Source organism: Brugia malayi (genome assembly GCF_000002995.4).
Source record: "Brugia malayi strain FR3 genome assembly, contig: Bm_v4_Chr1_scaffold_001, whole genome shotgun sequence".
NCBI lineage: Eukaryota > Metazoa > Nematoda > Chromadorea > Rhabditida > Onchocercidae > Brugia > Brugia malayi.
Genome location: NW_025062475.1, coordinates 12,164,713 through 12,189,401, shown reverse-complemented (window position 1 = coordinate 12,189,401; position 24,689 = coordinate 12,164,713). Strand labels below are relative to the sequence as shown.

The following is a 24,689-nucleotide window of genomic DNA, read 5'->3' as shown; positions in this document are numbered from 1 at the left end:
TAAAATAAACTTTAATAATTAAGTTTTGAACAATATTTGAGTAACGGAATTAGTGAAATTTTTAATTTGTCATAGTTTTATGTTGATCTAACTTTCATGTTGATGAAACTATTAAAGTGTAAGTGGTTGAATTTCAATATAATGACTTCAAGGTATTACAAATATATTCGTCACTATCATGATTTGCTTGGGAAATATCAAGTGAATACATTAAATATCAATCGATTTTTATGAAATGTTTAAACTTTTCTCATTTTGAGACCAATTTGTTTGCATTTATAGCGACGAATTACGCATCCAGTAAAAGTCAGAGATTGTAATATGTAGTAATACTGATTACAAGTGTACATATTGGTAGAACAGTTTATTAGTGTAGGGAAAAGTCGAAAGTCGATGCCACCTTTTCGTACCAAAGTTTATTTTACCACAAAAACATTATTTTGAAATTAATTTCAAAGTGTCTCGGAAGAAATAAGAAACTTAATAGAGAGAGAAATTCCTTACGACTCAAAACAAATTTTTCTTTTCCATAATTTTTTCCTAAATTCGTTCCCAATTTCCCACTTTTTTTAACCCCAAATAGAGTTTAAAGTAAAAGTGGAGGGGAAAAAAAAAAACTAAGGCAAGTTGTTTATAAATTTGTTTACAACATAAAATTTCAAAATTAATGAGACCAGAAAATGTTTGTATTGACAGGAACAGCTCAAAATAAAAACAATTATTTACATGATGATAATCACTGCTGTGATTGTTGTTGCTGTTGTTGGTGTTGATGTGGCTGTTGCTGCTGTTGTTGATGTTTCCCAAAGATATCTTCGTATTTTGTTGCTGGTGGTAATCGTGACGACATTTCTTTCACTTCATGCATTTGTAAAAAATAACTTAGTTGTCGTCTTATACGTCGCAGGTAACGTAGACGTTTTCGTGGCACTTGTCTTTCAATTTTTTTCTTTAATATTGCAAACAAATCGTTGTCAGTCTGAAGAGAAAAAAGTAAATTATTTTTCTACATATCTCATTATAGTGATTGAAGTAATATTACATATAGCTAAAATAAAAATTTCAATTTCAAAGCGAAAGATCAGAAATGATGTATAATGATAAATTTATTCTGTATGGATGAATTTTACTAAATACAATTTTTAAGAACTGAATATACTTCAACATCTCCACCACCACATTTTTGTCCAGCATGGGAAGAAGAACACTTTGCATCATCACTTTCCGTATCTGGAAAAAAAAAAGAAGCTATTTTGAATTAAACAAAGAAAGTTATTTAAAATCCCTTACAGTTAGTAGAGAAAACTGTTTTTTTTCAAATTCCAGAACACGCTCTTTAAATTAACAGTTTTACGAGTAACAGTTTTTTTTTTTATCAAGTAAAATTGAACTTTACTTTGCGGAATGATTCTATTAAGACTTTGCCTACTCACCCGATGATTCATCATCATCGCTGTCACTTTCATCTGAGAAACTATTTCGTTGCTGCACTTGGTTGGAATTACCAGAAGGATGTACTTCAGGTGAGCTAATCGGTGAGGTTGTTGAATGAGCAGAAATTGGTTTCGATACTTGCTGCACGGTACCAGTTCCATCAGCACCTTTCTGTGAATTATTTTCCATTTGTGCTGTCCTATTCTGAGCATATTTGGCCACTTCTGCGACTGCCGAAATCACTTCCATACGCATATCCGATGTTGTAGCACCCTGATTCTCCATTTTTATTTCGATGCCCTGATAAATTCGGTACGCATAGCCATGAAGGCTCTGATTTCTACGAAATCTATCTTTACTTTGGTGGTATAATTTTTCATTTAAATTCCCGTAAATGCAGGTTCACAGAAAGTATAAAGTTGAAAGAAAAGGAAAAAAGAAATTACTTCTTTTGATGCTTCGCCATTCTGAAATGCCAGATGAGGATTGCTATAACAAGCAGCTGCACTAGCCTACAAATATCTATTAGTTTAACATCCTCAAACCAGAAACTTGTACGTTGAAATTTTTTTCTGCCTATCAAAATTCTTGAAAATGACATTTCTTCGCAAAAATGCCCGAAAAGTTTAACGTATTTGAAATAAAAACTGGAATTATTTAAAAAAAGCTATGATAATAGATAAGATTTGTTCAAGCAAAGAAATCGATAACCTCATGATCAAACCGATATTATGATTTATATTTCCAAAAATATTTTCAAATAAATTAATAATCGATCTTATGCATCTTGTCATAAGCAGAATAAAAACTGGTTGACAAAATAGACAAACTAACATCATGGACACCATTGAAATCGCCTTGCATACGAAGTATATCGTTTAAAAATTGTTGAGGATATGGCGCTGCTGAAAATCCGGTATAATACTGCTCATCCATATGCTGTAAACAAAAAAATTTAATAAAATTTATGCAATATTAAGCATAATAAATGTTATCATTGCAATAACACATTCTAAGATTTCTCAAAATTATGACAAAATTTCGACATACTTTTCGTTTCTGAACCGATACAGTTTGCCGTGTCAGAGGATCCATTACATGTTTCGATGGTGGTGCCTAAAAAAAAAATTATGATTCAACAGTTTGCTGCTGCTGCTGCTGAATTACAATGGCACAATGGAAATTGTCATTTCTTAGCCAATTCATTCAAATATATGGTAATATGTTTTAACACAAATTTTTTATGTTTCATTTCTTAAATTCCAGGTTAACATTTAATATGAGCGATATGAAAATGAAAATACATCATTTTAGAAGAAAAAACAAATAACGCACCATCATATCAGCAGGAGCGGGATGCGAATGTCCTTCTTCGGTAACATATAACTGCAAAGTCACAACAAAGATAAATTACACTTTAACTTGGACGATAGTATTTAGTGAGGAAGGAAAAGATTAAAATTTATTAAATAATTTGAATACCTGTACACAGTCGAGCATTACTTTGGCTTTCATCGACGCATAACAAGGTTCATATTTGCAGTGATAATACACGATGTTATTCACTTTCTAAAACAAGCCAATCGCTGGTCGTCAAGATCGTCTGATCTTTTGTGATGTTAACGAAAATGGCAGTAGTTTTTCAAAAGTATTACTAACAACGAAATGGAAAGCGCATATAACAAAAAAATAATGATATATTGGAAATAATAAAAGGTCCCCTTAAATTTTCAGACTAAGCAAAAATCAGAAAAAAAGGATTCACGTGATGATGGCGATACCAATAATCGCCTAGTTTTTCTTCCCAATCGCGAAATTCTTGCATTCCAATTATCGACTTTTTCACGTAAAATCGTCTTTTTTCACGTTGCGAAACAGCGACATTCGTTGGTACCTGCACAAATTTTCACCTAGTATTCAAGAACATAATATAGGAAAGTTTTTTAAATTGCACTGAAGTCAATAATCAAACAATGCTTTAATAAATAATCAAAATTAACTCACTATACTCACCATTGACGGTGCTGTTGTACCATCGAACCCGGCATGCATGGTTAGTTACCTATAAATATGTTTCATTAATTTTGAATTCAATGTATTTTGCATACTGTTGTTAGCGTAAATTACCGCATAATATATATATTGTAATATTTGTTGAAATTCATATAATTGTTAAAATGTTCAATATTTTTTTTTGACGATAATTAAATTTTAACTTTAAATGTAACAAAATCGATATTCATTTTTAGATGTTATTAAAATTTCGTTGCAGTTGCTTCTACTACAATTATCAGTGAAACACTTTTGAGGTGCTTATGTGAAACTGATGGTAAAAGAATGTTTGATACAATGAGAAATTAGTTATAATGTAATATAAAACTTCATAGACATCGTTATCAGTAGTGATAACAGCAAGAAGGCATATAAGGATGGATGAATGATTTGAAGAGTGAAAAAAAGAGAAATTTTGATAACGATGAGTAGTGGAGGATAGGAATGATAATAATAATAATAATATATAATGATAGTAGTAGTGATAGTGATAGTGATAGTGTTGGTGGTGGTGGTGGTGCTGCTGCTGCTACTGCTGGTGTTGGAGATAATGATAGTGATGGTAATAGTGATAGTGATAGTGATAGCAGTGGTGATGGTAACGGCGATGATGATAGTGATGGTGTATGTTTGCAAGGATGAAAAGGGAGAAGCGGCGCTCATCGACATCAACATTACTAGGCATTTCTGCTGCACAATGATATCATCAGCCAACAACAGCACAATCATCAACGATGACGACCAACTATTACTGCTAGCAACATCAATACCCTTCCTGTATCCGTCTTTGTCACTCTTCCCTCAACCAACCCTGTTATTATTATTATTATTATTATCATCATCAGCAATAACCTCTGTCATTAACAATCAATGACAGCAATAGTTAATAACAGCAGCAATGGCAATTATCCTTCATTTGACAATAATTATTATAGTTAAATATAAGTTAATAACAATGACGATAATTACTGTATGTTTACCTCTTGCATATATTTTATACCAAAATTTTATTCGCTGAATTATAAATTAGGGATATTCTAAAAACTTTTATTAAAAAGTGAAAAAAAAAAAAGACTTAACATTCTGAAAAAAAATAGAAACAAAAAAAATTTTATAAATAATTACATAAAATAATTTCAAATTTATAATTAAATATTTTCAATACTTTCATTATTTTTTCCTTTTTTCCTCACATAATAAGATTAAATGTTATTTAAAAAAATTCTAAAATTATCCTCTTTAATCGTTTCTTTCTTTCTCTCTCCCTGTCTGTCTTGATTCTGCTTAAGTAATATATAACTAAGGTTATCACTGTTGTTATCATTACTACTACTACTACTACTAGTACTACCATTACTACTACAACTAATTACTTCTACTGATAATGATAATGATATTGACGTTGCTGCTGCTGTTGTTGTTGTTGTTGTTGTTGTGATCCATTTGTGTCCTTCGTCCCAACTTTCATCATTCTTATCGTCGTCTTCCTCCCTCCATCTTTATCGTCCTTGTCATCGTCAACGAGTCGACATCGATGTGATGCTGACGCTGAGCTGCTGACGATGATGATGATGATAGTGACGATGGCAATGGCAGTGACGGTAGCGGTAGCAGTGGCGGTGGTGTGTCATTAGAGAGGCAGGCAAGTCCCCTTGCCTACCTCCCTCCTAACCCCTTTTTCACCTCTTTCCTCCTCCTGTGATTACTACTAAATTCATCGTCAACATCAACAGCAAACCAACATTACCCATTGTCGTGGTCGTCAGCATCATTGTCCCCAATATTACTAACAAATTTTGCATTTATGAAATATTGGAATGAATGTTGGTTGAATAAATAGATTTGTTTGGTAAATAAATAAATTTGTTGGACAAATAAATACAATAGGATTTGTTATAAATCCTACTTACAATTATTATTATTATTATTATTACTATTATTACATGCAAAATGTAGCATTGTTCATTATTATAATAAATGTTATGTTGCGTTAACAATAATATATACATGGCATTTCAATTGATAATATAATATGGATACTAACAAGGCTTAAAATTAAATTTTAAAGAAAAAGAAAAAGAAGTGTTATTGGAGACAGAATGTCTCTATAGCTGAATTAAAAAAAAGGAAATAAAATGAAGTGAATTTTAAAAATTAACATGATCAAGTGAGAGCAACTAATTATAACTTTTGCCATATGAAAAATTCAAGTTTCTTCAACTTACCATTTTTATTTCACTACTTTCTCACTTTTCAAAAAAAAAAAAAAGAAAAGAAAAAAGGAACGCAACAATATCAAAGTATAATTTGCAAATAAAAGAAAGGTATTGCAGGTAAGAATGATTTCAATCAAATTGATTAGTTAATTTAATTAAAAATGAAAAAAAGGAAAAGAGGAGAGAGAGAGCGAGAAAAAACAGAGAGCGAGGTAATAGGTAGTAGCAATTTTTAAAATTTAAACAAATTGAAAACAAATCCTACGCGAAATTCATTCAAACATTCACTTTAATAAATGCTCGAATATGATTTTTGTAAAAAGTTCAATTAAATTAAAATAATTAATAGTGGATAAATTGTTTCTGAAAACAATTCTATTCCTGTAATCCTGTTTTAATGTAAAAAGAGAAAAAAAAGCAAAAAAAAAAAAAAGAAAAAAAAAGCAAAAAAGAATGTTACAGTTATAGACTTTTGCATGGAACATTAATATGTTTTAAATTCATTAAACTCATTTCTTGAAATGTTATCTTAAAAAAAAAAAAAGTACGAGAAAGTATGACATATGTAGCAGAAGTGAATCGATTGTATTTAAACAGGAATTTAACTGAAACTACAGAAAAGTAGAAAAGGAATTTGAAATAACTCATCTTGATGATATATGTGACATTTTGGTAACAATAAAAGTTAATATATTAATGAAAAAGGATGGATAAGTTTTTTTTTTTATAAAGAAATGAAATAAAAAAAAAAAGATATCGAAAAAAATTCAAATCATTTAATGATGCAAATTGAACAAATTTAAAAAAAGGAGTAATGCATACCATAAATTGTCTATCGAATATATAATTCTGCATTGATTATATTCTATTTTCGCTATATTGAATATTTTAATATGAAAAAATTGTCCACTTTAATCTTAGTCAACTTTTTCTTCCTTTCATCTCTTTCATGCCTAATTTAAATTATTAAAAATTAGTAATGATAAGAGGAAAAATATAGAAGTAAAAGCATACCATAAAATTTGAATGGGAATAGCAAAGATTATTGATTAAATTTAATTTTGGACAATATTACAATTATTTCAGTTCATTTATATTTTTTTATGTTTTCAAACAAAAATTTTATATATTTTTTTTTGGTTTATTTATCATATTTTTAACAAAATTTTTTTTATTTTTTTAATATTCATTACTATCATCATATGTATATCACTAATTTTACATTTTATTGTTGTTGTTATTATCCAAATATATCAATTTGAAGTTGCTATCAGTTCTCTACAAACATAATTATCAGTACTTTGCTATACAAACACATTAGTTATTGTAAACCATCAACACTATCCTGTGACAGGTACTGTTCATGGCATATAAAAGGTAGTTTGCTCGTATCATAAATACAATTTTCAACATTACTGATAGGGCTACGCATTTATTCTTCTCCGATCAATACATTCATATATTAATTGAAGATAAAACTATTCATGTTTACAACTGTTTGAAATATCTATATTGTATAAAGCAAATTTAAAAAAAAAAAAAATTATTGACGATATCCAAATTTTATTCGCAAAAAAAACAAAAAAAAAAAAAAAAAAAAAAAAAAAAAATCGAAATGAGTTGTCCCTAACTTTTATTGCAAATAATCGAAAAACAGATAGATAGCAGCAATAATGGTAAAAATTCCGTAATTTATTTTTGTTATTCAATTAACCACCATTGTAAATTAAAGTCATGCAATACTTTGTAATGTTATCGTGACTGCATCAGGTAATAAGTTGTCGGTTTGATGATAAGAATGCCTATAATCATATACATACATTCTTAGCAACAAACCAGAAAAAAAAAATGGCGAATATTTAAACATTGAATGATTAAAGATAACAGCAACTTTTGTAAAAATTCAAGAAGAAGTTAAGTGCGTAATTCATATGATAAATTTAATACTTAACGTGGAAAAATTATTTTCTTTTAAGCTTTCTTTCGCAGATACATGTAGCTTTCGTATATTTTGGACTCTCAGAAAGAATAATCCATAACAGTTCAAAGTAAACCCAACAAATTCCCAAAGCTGTTGCTAGTGAGGTAAGCATCAAAGGAATGAATTCGAAATTAGTGTCGAATATGATCTAAAATATAAAAACCATATTCAAGAACTTACGAATTAAAAAAGTTAGGATTCTACTTACCGTTTGGAAGACTAGAATCAAACAATGAAAGATGACTGAAAATACAAGAAATCGTAAGAAAAATTTCGTCCTTTTAGTTCAATAAAATCAGTAATATTAATTATTTCAATAGTAAGGATGGCATAATAAAAATTACCAACCCTATGTAGGACTAAATAATAAATTTGAACGAGTAGAAGTCCAAACAAATAAAGTTTTTGCAGAAAACAAAGTGATCTTTCTGGACACACAATCTGCATAATGGTTACTGATAAAAGCAGATAGCAAAGTGTAATAGAAACCTAAAATAAATAAGGATTGAAAAACACATAAAAATGAACAATTTAATTCCTAATGTAAAAATACCAATAGAGTTGTAATATCATCGAATTGTGGACGATTTTAAATATTTAAAGGATATTTAAAAAATGCATATTGTCCCATATTGTCCCATATATGCATATTGTCCCACTAACTATTAAAACTATAAAAACCTTCCCTATACTTTGATATAGATTTTAGAATACTACAAAATTATATAGCGATATTGAATGAAAGCGTTTTTCAACGATACGAAGGAACATACCTTCAAAATATTCTCAAAAGGAGTAAAAAAAAGAGGAAAAAGTGAAACATTAGCCACAACTGAAAGCACAACAAAAGACGATAAAAATCGATGATCCTGAAATATTAAAATTTTCAAAATTTCATAATAACCTAACAAGTAATTAAACTAAACAAATGTACACTGGTAAGCCTGATTCGAAAGGCTAATGCTTCAAATGTAAAGCATGAATTTTCTTTCAAAAAAAAAGAAAAATGCTACATAGAATACTCAAGCATATTTGAAGTGATAAAAAAAAAATAGTGAATTATAATAAAATAACAAGCAGTCGAAATATGGTAAAAATACCTCACTAAAGTTGCTTTTTCAACTAAATTAGTTACAACAATAGTAAATATAAGTTTCTATAGAAAACACTATTAAATGCAACATACTGAAGAAGCTAAAATAGTATACGGAACGGTGATGAGTATAACTGCTTTTTCGTGCACATGATAACCAGCAAGAAAGAAAGCAAATGAAGATAATGTGAGTAAAAGAGGAAAATTCTTCGAGTGTCGAGTACCGATAAGTGGTACAAGCGGTAGTAGTAACGTTGATGTCACTAGCAATGTTCCGAACGGTGATACAGAAGGCAAAATAGAATGGTCGAATTCCTCAAATAACTTAGTCCAATTTTTAATTAAAATTAAAAATTTAAAGAGCAAAGTTTGGGAAGAGTGCTTAAAATGCTCATCAGCTATTACTACAGGCTATAAAAAAGAAAATAGAGGACTGTACATCGAACAAATGAAAAGGTACTTGTACAAGACCCGAAATATAAGCAGGAGAATGAACATTTGCTGGCAATCGTTTGATCAATTTCAACATTTGATAGATATACCAGTCAGCAAAATTATAAAGTGCCCATAAATTCGGAGCCCAGTAAGCGTGCGTAAGACCACGCTTAAACGGAAACAACTGTCTCCATAACTGCTGCAGAACACCAGGACCACATAAGTAAATAAATGGACCTGTAATAAAGATTTGCATTGCTTAAGTTTATAACAAAACAAAGTTTGTAATATAGTCAGAGAAATAAGCCATAAAAGATAATGTCCGCAAAAGCGCCATGAAAGTCTGAAGAATCAAGCTACAATTCATTGAATACTTACTTAATCTCCGCTATTTCAAAATCATTAAACTACATGATCTGAAGCTTAAAAACAATATTGGAAAAATATGAAACATTTACCTTACCAAAAGATAATGCAAATGGAAGAATAAGAACAGCAGTTAATTTTACAGCATTAGCTATGAAAGTCTTTCTGGAAATAAACAAATAATTCACAAAATAGTACATCGCATATGCAGGTGCATAATACAGATAAATATGTTTCATATTTAATAGAATGCAATAAGTCAATGCACCCTGAAAATGAATTACAAAACATTACGACACATAAAAGTTTCACGAATACCTAATTTTCATTAATATTCTGTATCCATCAATACAGATCCTTAAAACAAAGTTACTATCATTTTTGAGGCATAAGGCCATCGTGAATCAGTGATAGAGTATTAATTGACATTTCTAAATGCTATATTATATTTGACGGAGTTGAAAATTTTTCTCACCTAGGACGAAGGGGAGAAACTCAGCAGAGAAATTAGTAAAAATAAAGAAAATTGAGCTAATATGAGATTATCAAGTAATAGTTAATTTATCACGGTCCTTATAAACTATTATTTCATTTTTTGAGATATGTAATGAAGTGGAATATTTAAAATGATCAAATAACAAACAGCACTTACACATAGGAAAGACTTTCTCATAATCCAACCCAGAGAAAGTAACAAAAGTGATGTTAGAATACCATTATATTGAAAATGCATGTTGTCGATCATCACCAATGAAACATTAGCTATGAGAAAAATGTCAGCAGCAAATGAATTCTTTTCCACGCCGTTATGATTTTTGTAAAATTTACGGAAACTTTTCGTTACAAAAATACATGATAAGACCTGAAATTTCGCAGAATAAAAACAAAATTAGGACAAAATTGCTATGAATACCACATTGAGATGCGTAATTAAATGGAATATTTAAACTTATACTACACATACGCAATGAAACTTACATAAAACTTACAAAACTTACATAAAAAACGTCCGTTGCAATCACTGAAAATCTTTGAAAGTACAATAATTCAGTAGAAAAATATGCCTCTTTTTGCAGCACCAATGCAGAAGGAATGATTTTTGCTGCGATCTAAACATTGTTCATTTACACTCAAATAAATCTAAAACAACTGGAACTATTTTAAGTCATACTGAAAGGTATGAAGTATCTCTCAATTAAATCACAAATGATAATTTTATTAACCTGACTTAAAAAATATTCAAAAAAAGCAAAAAATGGAGGATAATCAAGCGTCCACTGCGATCTGCTTTCATAATACCATGAACAAATGGGAAGCGTATGTGTAATGGCCATCCAGTTACGATGAACCTATATTTAAAAAAAAAGCTTAGGTTTAATTTTCAATTTAATTTCTTTTCGAGTTTTTTCAATTCCAATTTCCAATCTTTTCTCAACTTATTTTTTTTGAAAAATAAGTTTTACTGAAGAAAGATTACTATACAGAATTTTTTATTTCATTTTCGAATTATTTACCTCGAAATCGGTGCTATGATAGCATGGTACCAGCAGAAACTTTATAGTAAAAACTGCTGCACAACAATACTGGAACCACTGATTTCTGAATTTTTTCAAATAATCCAATAATTCAGAATCTTCTATCTGATCTTTTGATACTGATAAATGGGTAGTCATCATATCGTAGGATAAACCATTTTAGGAGGAAATCTAAATGATTAACTTCATATCATTATTTAAATTAAAACCATTGACTATTAAAAGCAAAATTATTACTTAATTAAGGAGTTTTTTCTTCTTTCTCTCAAAATGAAGTGAAGAAATTCATGAATATTATTATAGCAATCATAAAAAATCATTAAGAACTATCCTAACTGTTATCGAAAATAATTGTAATTGGTGTTGAAATAGTTATAATTTTCCTATAGCTTTCAAGATTACTAGATGACTAATCGTGATATCAATACAATTACTTTGATCATTGTCTAAGTAAATGTGATATCAGCAACTGTGATATGATTAGAAGATAAGCGATCGAATGGAATATGAGCAAGATATGACCCAACAATAAGCAGAACAGATGGACCAGATTGAAAATAAAACACCAACCAAGGTAAGAGAGAAGTTCCCGATGAATGGACAGGGAGGAAGCGGGGTTGACTGGTGTATGAGGTCGTGCATTGGACATCACAATGATAGCAAATGATGATTTTATTCTCACCGCAAACTTAAGAATCTGAATAATAGGGAAACAAAATATAGTAATATACTTGGACCCTATATCTTTACATCTTTTGAATTTTTGTTGTTTATCCAAGGATCATAAGTTCTTGAAACTTATAAAATTGCTTTGTTTGTTTGCAGCTTTATGTTTTTGTTATTTAAAAAACTTGTTGCTCTTCCAGAGCCGTGTAAACTTAAGATATATGTTCTATTATTTGGTAGTTTTATGCTACTATGTCTGACATCACTGTAGCATTGTAGGTATTATTTAATCAAAAAAATTTTGTCTGATATCACTGTAGCATTGTATTTAATCAAAAGAATTTTATAACTTATCAGTAGTTGTTTACCTCCTTTTGAATTCTTTTCCTTTCACAAAATGCACTATTGGCGCACATATTCCTATAATAGTTTCAGTTAAATTAAAAATAAAAAAAAAAGAAAAATTTCAGCTAAAGGAATATTTCCGCTATCAGTCAGCGATAACCAAAAGATCTTAATGAAGATGAATTGTCACAACGTATTGTAAATGACACCTTTATGGTATGCCAAGATGATACCATGTTTTGTCATCCCACTATTTTTCTCTTTCATCTCGATGCCTTCACACTGAATCTATCATTATCGTACGTTGAACCTAAATTGATCTTGCTATCTTGATCGATGATAATTTCCATTGGCAAATTATGCTTTTGAGCTTATCACCGAATGTATAGCATCCAGTGCCATTATCTATTTTAATCCTATCATCAACTATTTTTGGGAACTTTTGCTTCTATTATTGTTCTTCCGATTAGACGAGCGTAATAATACATCTTCTGGATGATAAAAAACTGCAAAACATGCCAAAAATAATTTAGGTCACATACTTGTAATATCGATTTGCTTATTCTTTTCAGTGGAAAAAATTATGTTTATAGATGACTCATAGACTTTGTCTCCTATTTCTGCTTGTACAATTGTCAATTGGATTCCAAAGAATAAGCTATTTATTTCAATATGCATATCCGTTATTATACAGATCAATAAACAACATTTGAGAAAACATCACGGTTTCTTTGCTGATCGTGTGGTATGCTAAACTCCAGTTGTAACTAATGCCAGTTTGGTCTATAGTTTCTCGAACTTCACTTTTCAATAACTTCATGGCACATTTTTATAAGAATTTTCCCTCCTAACTTCTCTTACATGGGTTTTACAGGTTTGTTCTATCAAATTCTCAGTGGGAAGGCCATTATCATCAAATTCAATTGAATAAAAGATAGTGTTACATCTTTATTAAGGTCTTCTGGTTATGTAACATACGACAATGATACAATAAAATAGCAAAAATTACTGTGCCATTATCAGATAGGGAAATTTTTGTTTTTCTTTTTTCAGGAAGAAAACTGCTTACAAAAGCAATTTCTGGAAGCAAAAAGCAAAATGAAAGGCTTGTCATATCATCTGGTTAGTTAACATTCTCCAGGAATGTTATCATCGCTATGTTCGGTGCTTTACACAACAATACTTGTATAATTTGTCTGTAGAAGGAAGAAGGAATCATTTCAAAATACCTATGGCGTAGAAGTAGTGTCTCTTAGAGCGTATGTTGCACAATTTTATTGTAAATTTAAAAGAAATTCTTTCATACACAAACATACGACGGATGATACAATAAAATAGCAAAAATCAAAGAGGCTCTTTTTTACAAGTAAAAGAGCTCAAAATAGATAACAAATGCAAACAATAATGACTACATTTGCCGAAAAAATTCAAAAAGTTGTTAAAACAAACTCACACTATTGTGAGGTTAAAGTTACTTCAACAGTTCATCGTGATATCGTGACTTATTGCCGTACTTGACGCTCTGCAGCTCAAAAAATTTACTCGTCCCCTTCTTTGGGTTACTCATTGGTGATGTCCACAGGGCTGAAGATGTTCGTTTATTATAACGTGTGCGATTCCTTGCAAAAATTTTGTTCAGCATAGGTGTTCGTACTGGTCCAAAATATGCATCAGCATCAATGGACGGTTGCACAACTTGTTTCTGTAACGCATTTTGCAGTCGTTCTCCTGAAATTAAAAGCAGCACTTATTTGCTAATATCATATTTTCTCGTTATTGTCATTTCTTCTATTCTACAACTATTTGAATTAACTAATAAATGCAGACATATAGGAAAACTTCTTTCATATGGCTCAACATTTCTTTCGATTTGCAGGTGGCAATGCCACATTTCGGAAATAGAAATTAACACTGACCTTGCGCCCAAAGAGGAATCGGTTTTCGTGGATTCTCTTCATCATCTGTTTCATCATTTGACGAAATGCTCTCTACATCATAGTTATTACCAATATCATCCAATGTTTCGTTTTCTGACACATTTAAGCTAAAATGCAATAAGAATAACAACTCTTTAGAAATTCACAAAATTTTGTGTATTGAAAATATGTACCAAGATGCTTTCAGAACTAAACATCTTTTAAGTATCTAGGAGCTCAATACCAAGCAAAAATAACCTTTTATCAAAAGTCTGATTATTTATACTACTTGTCTCGGCAGTGAGGATGTCAACTTCCATGACCTGTGAAACTTCATCCACATTTTCCTTTTCATTGATCTCCGAACTTTCAACTATAGGTGAATGCAACACAATATCAGGACTAACATCACAGTTTCGCAAAGATCCCAATATTTCTTGTTCGATTACTGCAGTAGTTTCGTTTGAATCACTATTCACATATATAGTGTTTTGTGAATTTCCTTTATCTTCAGAAATTCTTTTTTCGTCACTTTCAGGACATTCAGTATGAATATGAACATCAACTGGTTCCTCACTCAGCACTTTTTCTAGCATGTCGGTCCTGATGGAATGTCTATCAGTGTTATCTGTTTCACTGCATTCTACCGATTCCATTTTTTGTCTTTTATTCTGGATATCGATATCCTGTTTGATGCTATCGACATAGTTCCGTTTTCCTTGCAACTGCAGGTTTTCCTGAAAAACAACAGTTGGAAATTTCAGCAAAATTCCTCTTAAAATAAAACTATTTTGATAATATAAGACAAACCTGTGTATCGTTTGTCATCTTTCTTTGTGATGCGCTCTTTGATACAGAAATATCTTGTGAAGATTTCGCACGAACGAGTGGTTTTTGTATGCGATTGTAATAGGCTCTATAATACTTGTTTCTAATTTATTACTATTCAATTTCCATGCGACATTTTTCCTGGTTTAGGAAGAAAATTTTTCCACTTGCTCACGTAAGCTTCTCTCCACACACTCAAACTTTGAAATAATTATTAATCATTATAACAGAACCTAGTACGACAGGGTGATTTTGAGATAGCTCTTTGCGGCACACGTTGTTTTTGCCTCAGTTCTTCGATTTGTTGTTCGCGCATTTTTATTATCCGAAGCTTCTCGAGCGCTTCCTCTTCTTTCTTTTTATTATTCATTTTCACGCGTAACGCCCGTTCCTCACGATCTCTGAATTTCAATTAGCATTTCAAAAGCAAGTTTGATTCAAAACTTCTTAGCATTTCACAAATTCATTTCCTTAGTGATGACTTCTTTACCGAATGCTAAGTCCACTGTGGACGAAATATTACAGAATTTCTTAAAAAACGTCAATAAACAAATTTAGCTAAAATTTAGAATCGACAATATGGTAACTCTATGTAATCAAATAATAATCGACCTCCTTGCACGTTCTGCCTTTTCTTTCATCAGTTCCTCTTTGTTTTTGATTACATTATTTGTTCTTTTCTCCATTTTACGTATTACTTCAGATCTCTTGAATGTTGGCTGTAAAGAAAACTTATGCAATGGAAAACTTTGAATATATTATCTTTCAAGACATTCTAAGCACAGCTGCTTCCTGGTTAAAAGGCCTACACAATGAGATGATTTTGATCTACTGTGATCTTATTTACACCTTAATTTGTTACCACGAACTAGATACATCTAAAATTGAAACCAGATTAATTTGACATGCTATAAAAATGAAGCTGACTTGCTGAATAATCGCTTTTGGGGTAATTGTAATGTTCTTATCAGCCATTTTTGGGGTGACAGCAGTTCTTTGAACAGTCGCTTTTGGAGTAACTGTAATTTTTCGAGCAGTGGCTTCCGAATTAACCAGAGTTTTCTGTGTGGTGATTTTCGGAGTCATTCCATTTCTAAGAGGTGTCCTGGAAAATACTCACCATCCTTTCATAAAAACTATACCCACTAAAGCAAAATCGTGATCCAAACAGAAAACCGAACTCCTTACCGCATTGCTGTGTTATTTGAAGAAGTTGTAACTGAAGGATACTTATTAACCTGAAAAACGTATGTCTCATTAGGAAAAGCAGAACTTAAGTGCATAATAATATTTAACCAAGCATGTGACTGCAACCTTAATGGGTGTCTGTTGTTTTGGGACATATTGTCTAGGAGCGGGTACAGGCGGTACTGGTATTTTCCGACCATTCATTTGGCCAGCTAACATTGTCTCCTGTTTTACAGCTCGCTGAAAAAGATGAAATTACGAAACATAGAGAAAATGAATAAACTATAAAGTTCAGCAACATTACTGAAAATGCGCACCGCAGTAGCGTTTCTTGAAGATTTCGGAGTTTGTGCAGCACAAAGGGCAGTATTTCTGAAAACAGAAGAATAATAAGAACGTTCTTAGAACACTTTCAGAATTTATCACATACTATTTCACATCGTAACCGATCACATCAAAAGTAACCTATGTAAAACTGTTATATAACCAACCGAAGACACACACGATTCAGGTAGCGGTCATACGGGTAACTGCTAAGAATATCTTTCATAACGATTACGATAGGGGCATTTCCTACAACAAAAAGTGATTCCATGAAAGTCAAACCAGTCCAACTAATTTATGTAATTCTTTGCAGCATACCCATCGTTTGCAAAAATAGCAGCTCCTTTTCTTTTAACACTATCCAAAAGCTTTTTCCTACATTTTTGAAAAGTTTCTGCTTCCTGTGAAAAACAGTATCCTCGTTTAGGTGTTTTGGGTAAACGTGTGCGACCCGTCCTGAAACTTTGAGCTTGAGTAAACATCGTATCGGGCAAAACTATGAACCATTTATCTAACCCAATATGAAAACAAATGGAAAGAACGGAAAATTAGTTCTGGTGTAAAGCTACTGGAACGTATTAAAATTCCTCAATTTTACAGGTTATTTTCAACGATAAATTGTATTGGTTTGAGAATTTATACAACAAAAAAGAGAACAGTGAATCAAAGAATGAGTAACGTTTTGACATGTATATGCTTAAAGGAATTTAGCAACTTATTTACTACCGCACAAAGGTGTTTTCTACAAGATAATAAAACAATCTTGATATGTCTTAAAAATAAACGAACTGAAGTCTGATTTGACATGTATTTCCATCAAATTCACAACTACTAGTTTCGAAATCAAACTCACTCATTTCGTATAATTTCTTTTCCAATATTCTTTTGTTCCTCAAGCCAAAGAAAGAAATTATTGATTTTTGACAGGATGTTTTCATCGAATTTACACACAATTAATTGGTCGATATGGCAAAAATTAACCCTAAAAACTTATGGATATCAGCCTTTACAGAAAAAATTGAATGTCAAGCTCTCGCTAGCTATTTTAATAGGCTTATATTCATTCCAATATAAATATTGTTTGAATAGAAAGTTTCCGAGAGAAAACATGAGAGAGAAAATGACTTTATAACCGCTGATTTAATTCCCATAATTCCTAGAAGATCGTAAGAGCGATAAAAATGTATCATAAGACGGAACTAAAGAAAGGTTCATATAGTACTTCCGGCATGGAATTTAATGGTGAATCACTGATAACTCAAATAATTATGAGTGGTGGAGCCATTTAATGCAACAACTACAAATTCGAAATATTGTGACAAACGTAGCATTTGATAAAGAGCTTCAAAAACTTTTAAATTTAAATCCGGATCATAAAAATTTTGTAAATTGATCAAAAAACTCACCGTGAATTTGAAAGTAATCCATTTACATCACCCTCAATAATCATGGTTAATTGATGTTGATAATTCGTTTTTTCCGTGAATCTAAACATAAAAAGACAACATTACTGAAGAACTTACAAACATACACGTATGAACGCACACGTAATTCACGTTACATACGTCTCATCACAGAACTTACCACCCTACCAACAAAACTTTGCCAACACGTTTAAATACAAACTTCGGCGCGAATGGATAAAAATTGTTTACTTGCATTCTTCTACTATCTATGCATCTTTTTCGTCTGATTCTCCAATTTTTAGCATAAATCTCTTATGCGTCTCTGTCTCAACCTAAAATTCTTGGTTCTGGAACACTTCGCCATAATCGAAAAAATTTGTGTGTGTGCGTGTGTGGAAGTGGGTACAGCGTGCTACACGTCTTACGTTTCCAGCGTTTCACGCATGAGTTGCGTGGGAAAACGTGACTGATCATTTGTGTACTATAACGATAACCATGAATGGATGAAAATGGAAAATTATTATTTTATAAAATAATGAATAATCATTTTATTTCATTTTCTGTTGTTTTAATGTTAGTTCATATTACTTATATTATCCCATAGCAGTGCAGTGGTAGTAATTAAATTTTAATTCAGCAGAATGCAACGTGAAATTATGTTTGAATGGATATGAAAATATATTTTAAGCATCTTTTTTATGTTGCAGTGATATTGACAGTTTGATGGATTGAATGTCTTTGAATATTACATTATTTTTCATATTTGTCATATTATTATCATATTATATTATTCAAATTCACGTATTAGCAAGACAGAAACAATGTAGGGTCGTTTGACAGAATGTTACGTCAATTTCAATAGTCACACCTAATCGGTGTTTATAACGCCTTTTATCCGTGAACCGAAATGTAAGAGGACAACAACATTACTGGAGAATTCACAAACTTACACGTAAGGATGCGTGTATTCACGTCACATATGTTTGATCATTTTTATGCTTTATTACTGTAGCTGTAATCATCTGATGATTGAGTATCTTGTGCTGAGGTATTTTATAATATACAAGTATTGTCAAAATTAAGAATTAGTAATAACAAACATCTAAAAATAAAAACGGTTAAATGGGAGAGTTACATTTATCATATCTCGAAAAGAATAAAGGTGCTTAGAAATGACATAAAGTCAATGATCGGTGTCAGATTAGGAAGAAAATTAGATAATTGAATAATGATTGCTAGAGAAATAGTATTGCTAAATGGAATTGAATTTAATGAGGGAGTTACTAACAATAGCTATTATCGATAGAAACTTGAATGATTTTAATGAATAGTTCATATTTTTTATCATTTCATAAATTTTAATGTTAGCAATTGGTTGATATAAGCAGTAACCAATCATTTTTATGTTTTTTATTTCCATTTAACAACGAAAAATTTAAAAAAAAAAAAAAAAATTCTTAAATTGTTTGTTTCTACGATACATTTATTCAATTATGCTTCTTTTCAAAGCTAAATTTTTATCAAAAAAATCAATAAATGTGTTATACAAATGAATAACTAAAAGTAAAATGAAAGAAAATAAGTGAAAGAACAAACAAATTAAATGTATTTTTTTTTTTATAAAACATAATTAAACTTATGCTTGATTAACCAATTTATGATATTTGTATCGATAAAAATGAATGTAAAGTGAAATAAATTAAAAAAAAAAAAAAAGTAGCTAATTTTATTCCGATCAAATGGATAATTGAATTTTTATTGAACTATTAATATCGTAGCATTTATGAATTATAAAATTTTGAAAACTTCAATGATTAATATTATTTATTTGACACATTTATTCTATTTCTATGATTGCATGAAATTTTACAAAAAAAAAGAAAAAAAAGTGGCAAACTAAAATTTTTTGCATTGAAAAAATTGAATGGTATAAATAATCTTGGATTTTTGTTTATTTCAAATAAAAATTTGTGTTTTTTTTTTTTTTTTTTTTCTTGTAGTACGTTTATTTGGCACGTTTAATATTACAAACATTCTAAAATAAATGTATTTTAACAAATTATTTCAATATTTCTTTTTCTTTTTTTTTTTTTATAACAGAACTAATCAATAATTTATAAATATTAACATATGAAAATTACTCATTTTTCTGTTATAGAATTTCATAAATTCATTCTTAAAGTATTGGATAATTTCAGCATTTTAATGTATAAATATTAATTCAGTTCCATTATCTTTAAAAGTTCTATAAAAAGCTAACAAACTTTATCATTACATTTTAATTTACAATTCATTTATTTAAAAGCTTATCTAATGAAAAGTGATAAATTATTGATGATTATCATTAATGGAGTGCATAATATAAAAATTAAAGATATAAAATCAATTTTAAAATGCATAATACATTTGTAAAAATGATTTGAAATAAATGTATGTTGTATAAACGTATGTCCGATTATCAATTTAATAAATGAAATGAAAAATGAGAAATTAATATATTACAATATTTTATGATGTTAATTATTACAAAGAAAAAAAATTGAACAAATTTATACAGTAATATTAGGTTTTAATATATTTGTTAAAATAGTTTCATGAGTTAAATTTTAATAATCATTCAGGTACAATTCACCAGTCTTTTACAAAAACATTATTTCCAATAATACAACTATATCAATCCAAATGCAATTTTTAATAGCACATTGTCTTATCAGTGATACTTATCACTTATCTAACTATAACTATGAAATATTGTCAGTAATTTAATGTAAAACAAAAACTAACAAAAATATATACAAATTTTTAAAATGTTAATTTTAAAAAATGGAAAAAATAATAGAATATCAGTACTTATTCATTTCTTCCTCAGAAATACATTTTATCAACAATTATTCAATTTCATTTCAAAGTAATCAAAAATATAAATGTAATAACTATTTGTCTTATGTTAGTTGCAAAAAGAGTTTTTCGCTTATTTTTTCCACTGAAATATATCATAATGATATTTCATTCAGCACTTTTAGTGATAGAACATATAAATTAGCATTGATATTATTATTAATATTATTATTATTATTATTACTATTACTATCATTATCATTATCATTATTAATATTAATATTATTATTCATAATTACCCTATATTTTGGTATTTTTTCCACAAAACTAGTCAATTTTATCCAGTTTTCTTTTTCCACTACACAAATACCATATTTTTACTAAATTGTAAAACTTAATTTGTTGTGATAGCATCATTTATGCTAATATCAAATATAAAAATTAATCAATCACTTGTTAGAATGAAAAATTACAAAATAATATATTTCAAAAAAGCACTGTGATCTTTCAGTGATTAACTTAATTTGTTATTTTCTTTTTCATTTAATAATAACTTTAATAGCCAAAATAATAGCATTCATATTTACAACTATTAATTCTTCAATTAAATAATAAAAAAATTTACTGATTATTACTTATTAGCAAAGTCAAGTAAGCAATTTTGATTGATTGATTGATTGATTGATTGAGTTAATGCCAATAATTATAAGTCAATGATAAGATTAATAACTATTTATCACATTTCACCACGTATAATTTCATTCCTCGCTGCAATTTTCAGTTAATAAAATTCTTATCATTAATAGTTATCCTTCGAATTATTAATAAAATTTGATTATAATATAAATTAGTAAAATATTTTTTGAAAATTTGACTGTAATATGATTTAATGAAATATTTTTTAAATTATTTTGATACAATTTGGTTGTAATATTAATTTAATACAAGGAATGAACATATTTAGCTTGAATAATCAGAAGAGTAAGCAAATTTCATATATAAAGAGATAAGTAGCTAATCTTTAAAAGTACTGGTCGTAACCATTTTCATTTTATCTCTAATATTATTAAATTATTATATTTGCATTTTGCACCCATTTCAATTAATCTTTCATTTTACCATAATCAATAAAGCATTATTATTTGCATTTAAATGTAATGCGAACAATTTTAAAAAATATATTTATTTACTAACACATTTATCAAATTAATTGCATTATTAAAGTTTAATTATTACTTAGTGTCTGTTATTTATATTATTTATTTATTTGTTTATTATTATTACTGTTAAATATTGAAAATTAATATTACCACAATTAGTTTATTTGATTATTTCTGTTGTGAGAGACGATGAAGTTTTCATAGCGAACTGCTGTTATTTATAGTTATTACTTGAGCTGAGAAAAAAAGACCGAACGAGAAGATTAGTGATTCTTATGATTTTACTTTTCGCAAATTTCTTGTGCTTTTTCTGATTATTGACTGGTAGTGATGAATTAGTTATGAAAATAATACAAACATGCTGAATTGGTGATAATTGATAATTTGTTGATCAAAGAAAAATATTGATTTATTAGAATAACTATTCGATGATTTGCGAGTTAATCGATATCGCATATGATTTTTGTGTAAAGTGTAATTGTCATTATTTATGAAATATTGGATTTTAATGCTTTTATTTGGTTGAGATAATAATTTTTTGTTTTCACATTTTAAGAGATTGTTTGATTGAATGATGGCAGAAAAAGGGAAGGATGATGGACAACTTGCATGGATTTATGAAGGCACGAAATCATTGGTTAATCGGGAAGATTATTTGCTCGGCAAAAGGGTAGGTATTAAAAAGATGTTTTAATTGCTTATGATAGTTTGTTTATTGCAACTCTTATGATTGTCAGACAAATTTGCTAAAAAAAAAAAATTGAACTTTCTTTAGGTGGACAAGAATTTCGAACTCTATTCTGATGCTGTCATCAAGGAGAAAGAAAGCGGAATTGAAGCAATAGAAAAGCCGCAGCGATGTATAACTGGTGCTTCCACATCGAGGATATCCAATTTGGAAGTTGACATTGTGAGAACCGAGGATCCATTGGTGGCCATTAAGGTTATATCTTAAATGGCTCTTTGTATTATGATGCTTTTTCATCAAGGATATCCAGTCTGGAAATTCAGCTCAGATTCTATATAAAATTTCAATTTGAATTTGCACAACGTGAAAAGAATTATTGTCGTAAATTGCCACAAATGATAATTTATTTTTCAGATGAGAGAGGAAAGGATTTGGCAGGAAAAGATGGAAAACCCTTTAATTCAGCTAAAAATGCAGAAATTGATGAAAAAGGTGATGGAAAAGAGAGAAAAGAAACGTTTGAAAAAGCTGAAAAAATTAGAAAAGAAGGAGAGAAAATTGAAGCATAGCACGGAGTGTGGTGATAAAGTTGATCACATTGAGGTAAAGCTTTTTGTATTTTTATAAGTTGTCAATTTTTTCTACACGGTTTTTCCAAAGTTTATTGTAATTCTAACCAAAATAAAAAAAAAAAAAATTACATTATCTGTAGAAAAATGGACATCGTCATATTGGTAGTGAAAAATACACAGCAGTATCTTCATTATCCCCGGAACCGACAAAAGTAGGAAGATTTTCTTATTCTACGAAATCAGTTCATTTTTTTTTTCTGGAAATTCTTTTGGCATGAAATCCTCTTCAAAATATTCTTTAATCCGTAATATTTAATGTGCTGCTTGTTATCAAAATATTTTTTTTTTGACTATGAAATCGAATATTAAGCAAAAAGCCGAGTCTCAAGTTTTCTAAGTTTTAAATTATTTTCATCATTCTTCACATTTTTAAACACTGACGACTAAACTACAAATATATAACACTTGTTGGATGTTTAGCAGAAGGCACTGATGATTTTCAGAAAAAGCGAGAAAGGAAACATTTGCAGAAGGATAGTCATATTCCAGCACACCTACGACCTAAATATGTAGGTATTTTTTTAAATCATTTTTTCCTCTCTTTTCCAGTATCATTATTTATTCCTTCCCATATTTAATATTTAAGAGCTCATCATCTGAAAGCGATAACAGAGAGGACGAAGGTAATGAAGCTGATAGGAAATCACAAAAGAAGAAATATGGTTTGGTGAAAATAGGAAAATACGAAGTACGGAAGCAAGAAGAAATGGACAATCCCTATAAAGCTCTTCCAAAAAAGCAAATTGAGATTTATAAGGTTTATCATAAAAATACTTCCTTTTATCTTTTATTCATATTCCTAACTTTCCAATTTGACTTTGATTTTTTTTTCCAGAAATCAGAAAGGCGTCAACTAACGGAGGAAGAAATGGAAATGAAACGAAAAGAAATGCTACAAAATGCGAATTGGAGAGATGAAGTTCGTACGAGAAATATCAAAAGAAATGCATTACGAGACGAAGAAGAGAATCGAAGAAATGAAGGAAAGACAGCTAACTTCATTAGGTTATATGTGTTTCATTTAATTATGATTAAAGTGGTGGAGAAATTTTTGCCGAATACTTCTCGAATTCTTACGTTAATCCCATTGGTAGTAATAGTATGTAATAATAATGTGTGCTTGTGACTGCAGTTGTATTATCGATAATTTGACACTGATAACATTTTAGACCAATGTTGAATAGTGCTGCATCAACGATGACCGTAGAGCAACAGTTGAGAAGTCATCGAAGAGAACTACAACGTACAAGTGGTTTTACCGAACAAAAGTTTGTGAAACGGTGATAATGTTCGTATAAATCTGCATATGTATTTGTATTTGATACTATTTCATTTGTATAAGTACTGCGTAATTATTAAACTGCTAAGTTAATTTTAAATTATCTTAAATTTGCAAAACCAGACGGAAGGATGGGCATCCCTCGAGATCGAGTGAGAATAAAAGTGAAGAGTGGAACTTCAGCGCGAATTTAGTCGCCACTGCAGAAATCGAATATACGTGCAGAGAACCAACATAACACAAGCATGATATTGGACTATGACTCTCTGTCACCTCCTTCATACACATCAGTCCTCTTGCTGACCTT

The 24,689-nt window shown here is 29.6% G+C and overlaps 6 protein-coding genes across 7 annotated transcripts; 2 read left to right on the top strand and 4 right to left on the bottom strand.

Annotated features, from left to right (window-relative positions):
* Window positions 1–736: 736 nt before the first annotated feature.
* Bm9354 (Uncharacterized protein) lies at window positions 737–3,486 on the bottom strand (the record flags this gene model as incomplete). The annotated part of the gene is made up of 10 exons (XM_001891976.2): window positions 737–979; window positions 1,160–1,230; window positions 1,434–1,734; window positions 1,881–1,946; window positions 2,269–2,373; window positions 2,485–2,550; window positions 2,770–2,820; window positions 2,917–3,003; window positions 3,200–3,328; window positions 3,448–3,486. The coding sequence occupies 10 exons, from the start codon at window positions 3,484–3,486 to the stop codon at window positions 737–739; spliced, it is 1,158 nt and encodes a 385-aa protein (XP_001892011.2).
* Window positions 3,487–3,930: 444 nt separating this feature from the next.
* Window positions 3,931–4,244, top strand: Bm17413 (Uncharacterized protein; the record flags this gene model as incomplete). Its single annotated transcript, XM_001891975.2, has 2 exons — window positions 3,931–4,110; window positions 4,197–4,244. 2 exons carry the CDS (start codon window positions 3,931–3,933, stop codon window positions 4,242–4,244), a joined length of 228 nt encoding a protein of 75 aa, XP_001892010.2.
* Window positions 4,245–4,861: 617 nt separating this feature from the next.
* Bm9355 (transcriptional activator RF2a, putative) lies at window positions 4,862–5,237 on the bottom strand (the record flags this gene model as incomplete). The annotated part of the gene is made up of 2 exons (XM_043077593.1): window positions 4,862–5,039; window positions 5,170–5,237. 2 exons carry the CDS (start codon window positions 5,235–5,237, stop codon window positions 4,862–4,864), a joined length of 246 nt encoding a protein of 81 aa, XP_042933527.1.
* Window positions 5,238–7,663: 2,426 nt separating this feature from the next.
* Window positions 7,664–11,250, bottom strand: Bm2083 (Uncharacterized protein; the record flags this gene model as incomplete). The annotated part of the gene is made up of 10 exons (XM_043077592.1): window positions 7,664–7,831; window positions 8,032–8,172; window positions 8,457–8,552; window positions 8,870–9,091; window positions 9,237–9,448; window positions 9,675–9,846; window positions 10,230–10,439; window positions 10,576–10,686; window positions 10,801–10,926; window positions 11,092–11,250. 10 exons carry the CDS (start codon window positions 11,248–11,250, stop codon window positions 7,664–7,666), a joined length of 1,617 nt encoding a protein of 538 aa, XP_042933526.1.
* A 2,344-nt stretch (window positions 11,251–13,594) lies between these two features.
* Window positions 13,595–17,874, bottom strand: Bma-icp-1 (Uncharacterized protein; the record flags this gene model as incomplete). Of its 2 annotated transcripts, XM_043077590.1 has the most annotated exons (13): window positions 13,595–13,851; window positions 14,040–14,167; window positions 14,298–14,776; window positions 14,850–14,955; window positions 15,101–15,268; window positions 15,480–15,586; window positions 15,795–15,972; window positions 16,056–16,105; window positions 16,182–16,295; window positions 16,373–16,427; window positions 16,698–16,835; window positions 17,233–17,361; window positions 17,786–17,874. In XM_043077590.1, 13 exons carry the CDS (start codon window positions 17,872–17,874, stop codon window positions 13,595–13,597), a joined length of 1,998 nt encoding a protein of 665 aa, XP_042933524.1. The 2 variants fall into 2 exon arrangements, with proteins under 2 accessions (XP_042933524.1, XP_042933525.1); XM_043077591.1 differs by lacking the exons at window positions 13,595–13,851; window positions 14,040–14,167; window positions 14,298–14,776; ... (5 more) ...; window positions 17,233–17,361; window positions 17,786–17,874 and having other exon boundaries at window positions 16,125–16,295; window positions 16,698–16,861.
* Window positions 17,875–22,357: 4,483 nt separating this feature from the next.
* Window positions 22,358–24,387, top strand: Bma-mog-3 (1300013D05Rik protein, putative; the record flags this gene model as incomplete). The annotated part of the gene is made up of 8 exons (XM_001891971.2): window positions 22,358–22,453; window positions 22,559–22,726; window positions 22,886–23,074; window positions 23,184–23,255; window positions 23,547–23,612; window positions 23,690–23,860; window positions 23,939–24,108; window positions 24,273–24,387. 8 exons carry the CDS (start codon window positions 22,358–22,360, stop codon window positions 24,385–24,387), a joined length of 1,047 nt encoding a protein of 348 aa, XP_001892006.2.
* Window positions 24,388–24,689: the final 302 nt, after the last annotated feature.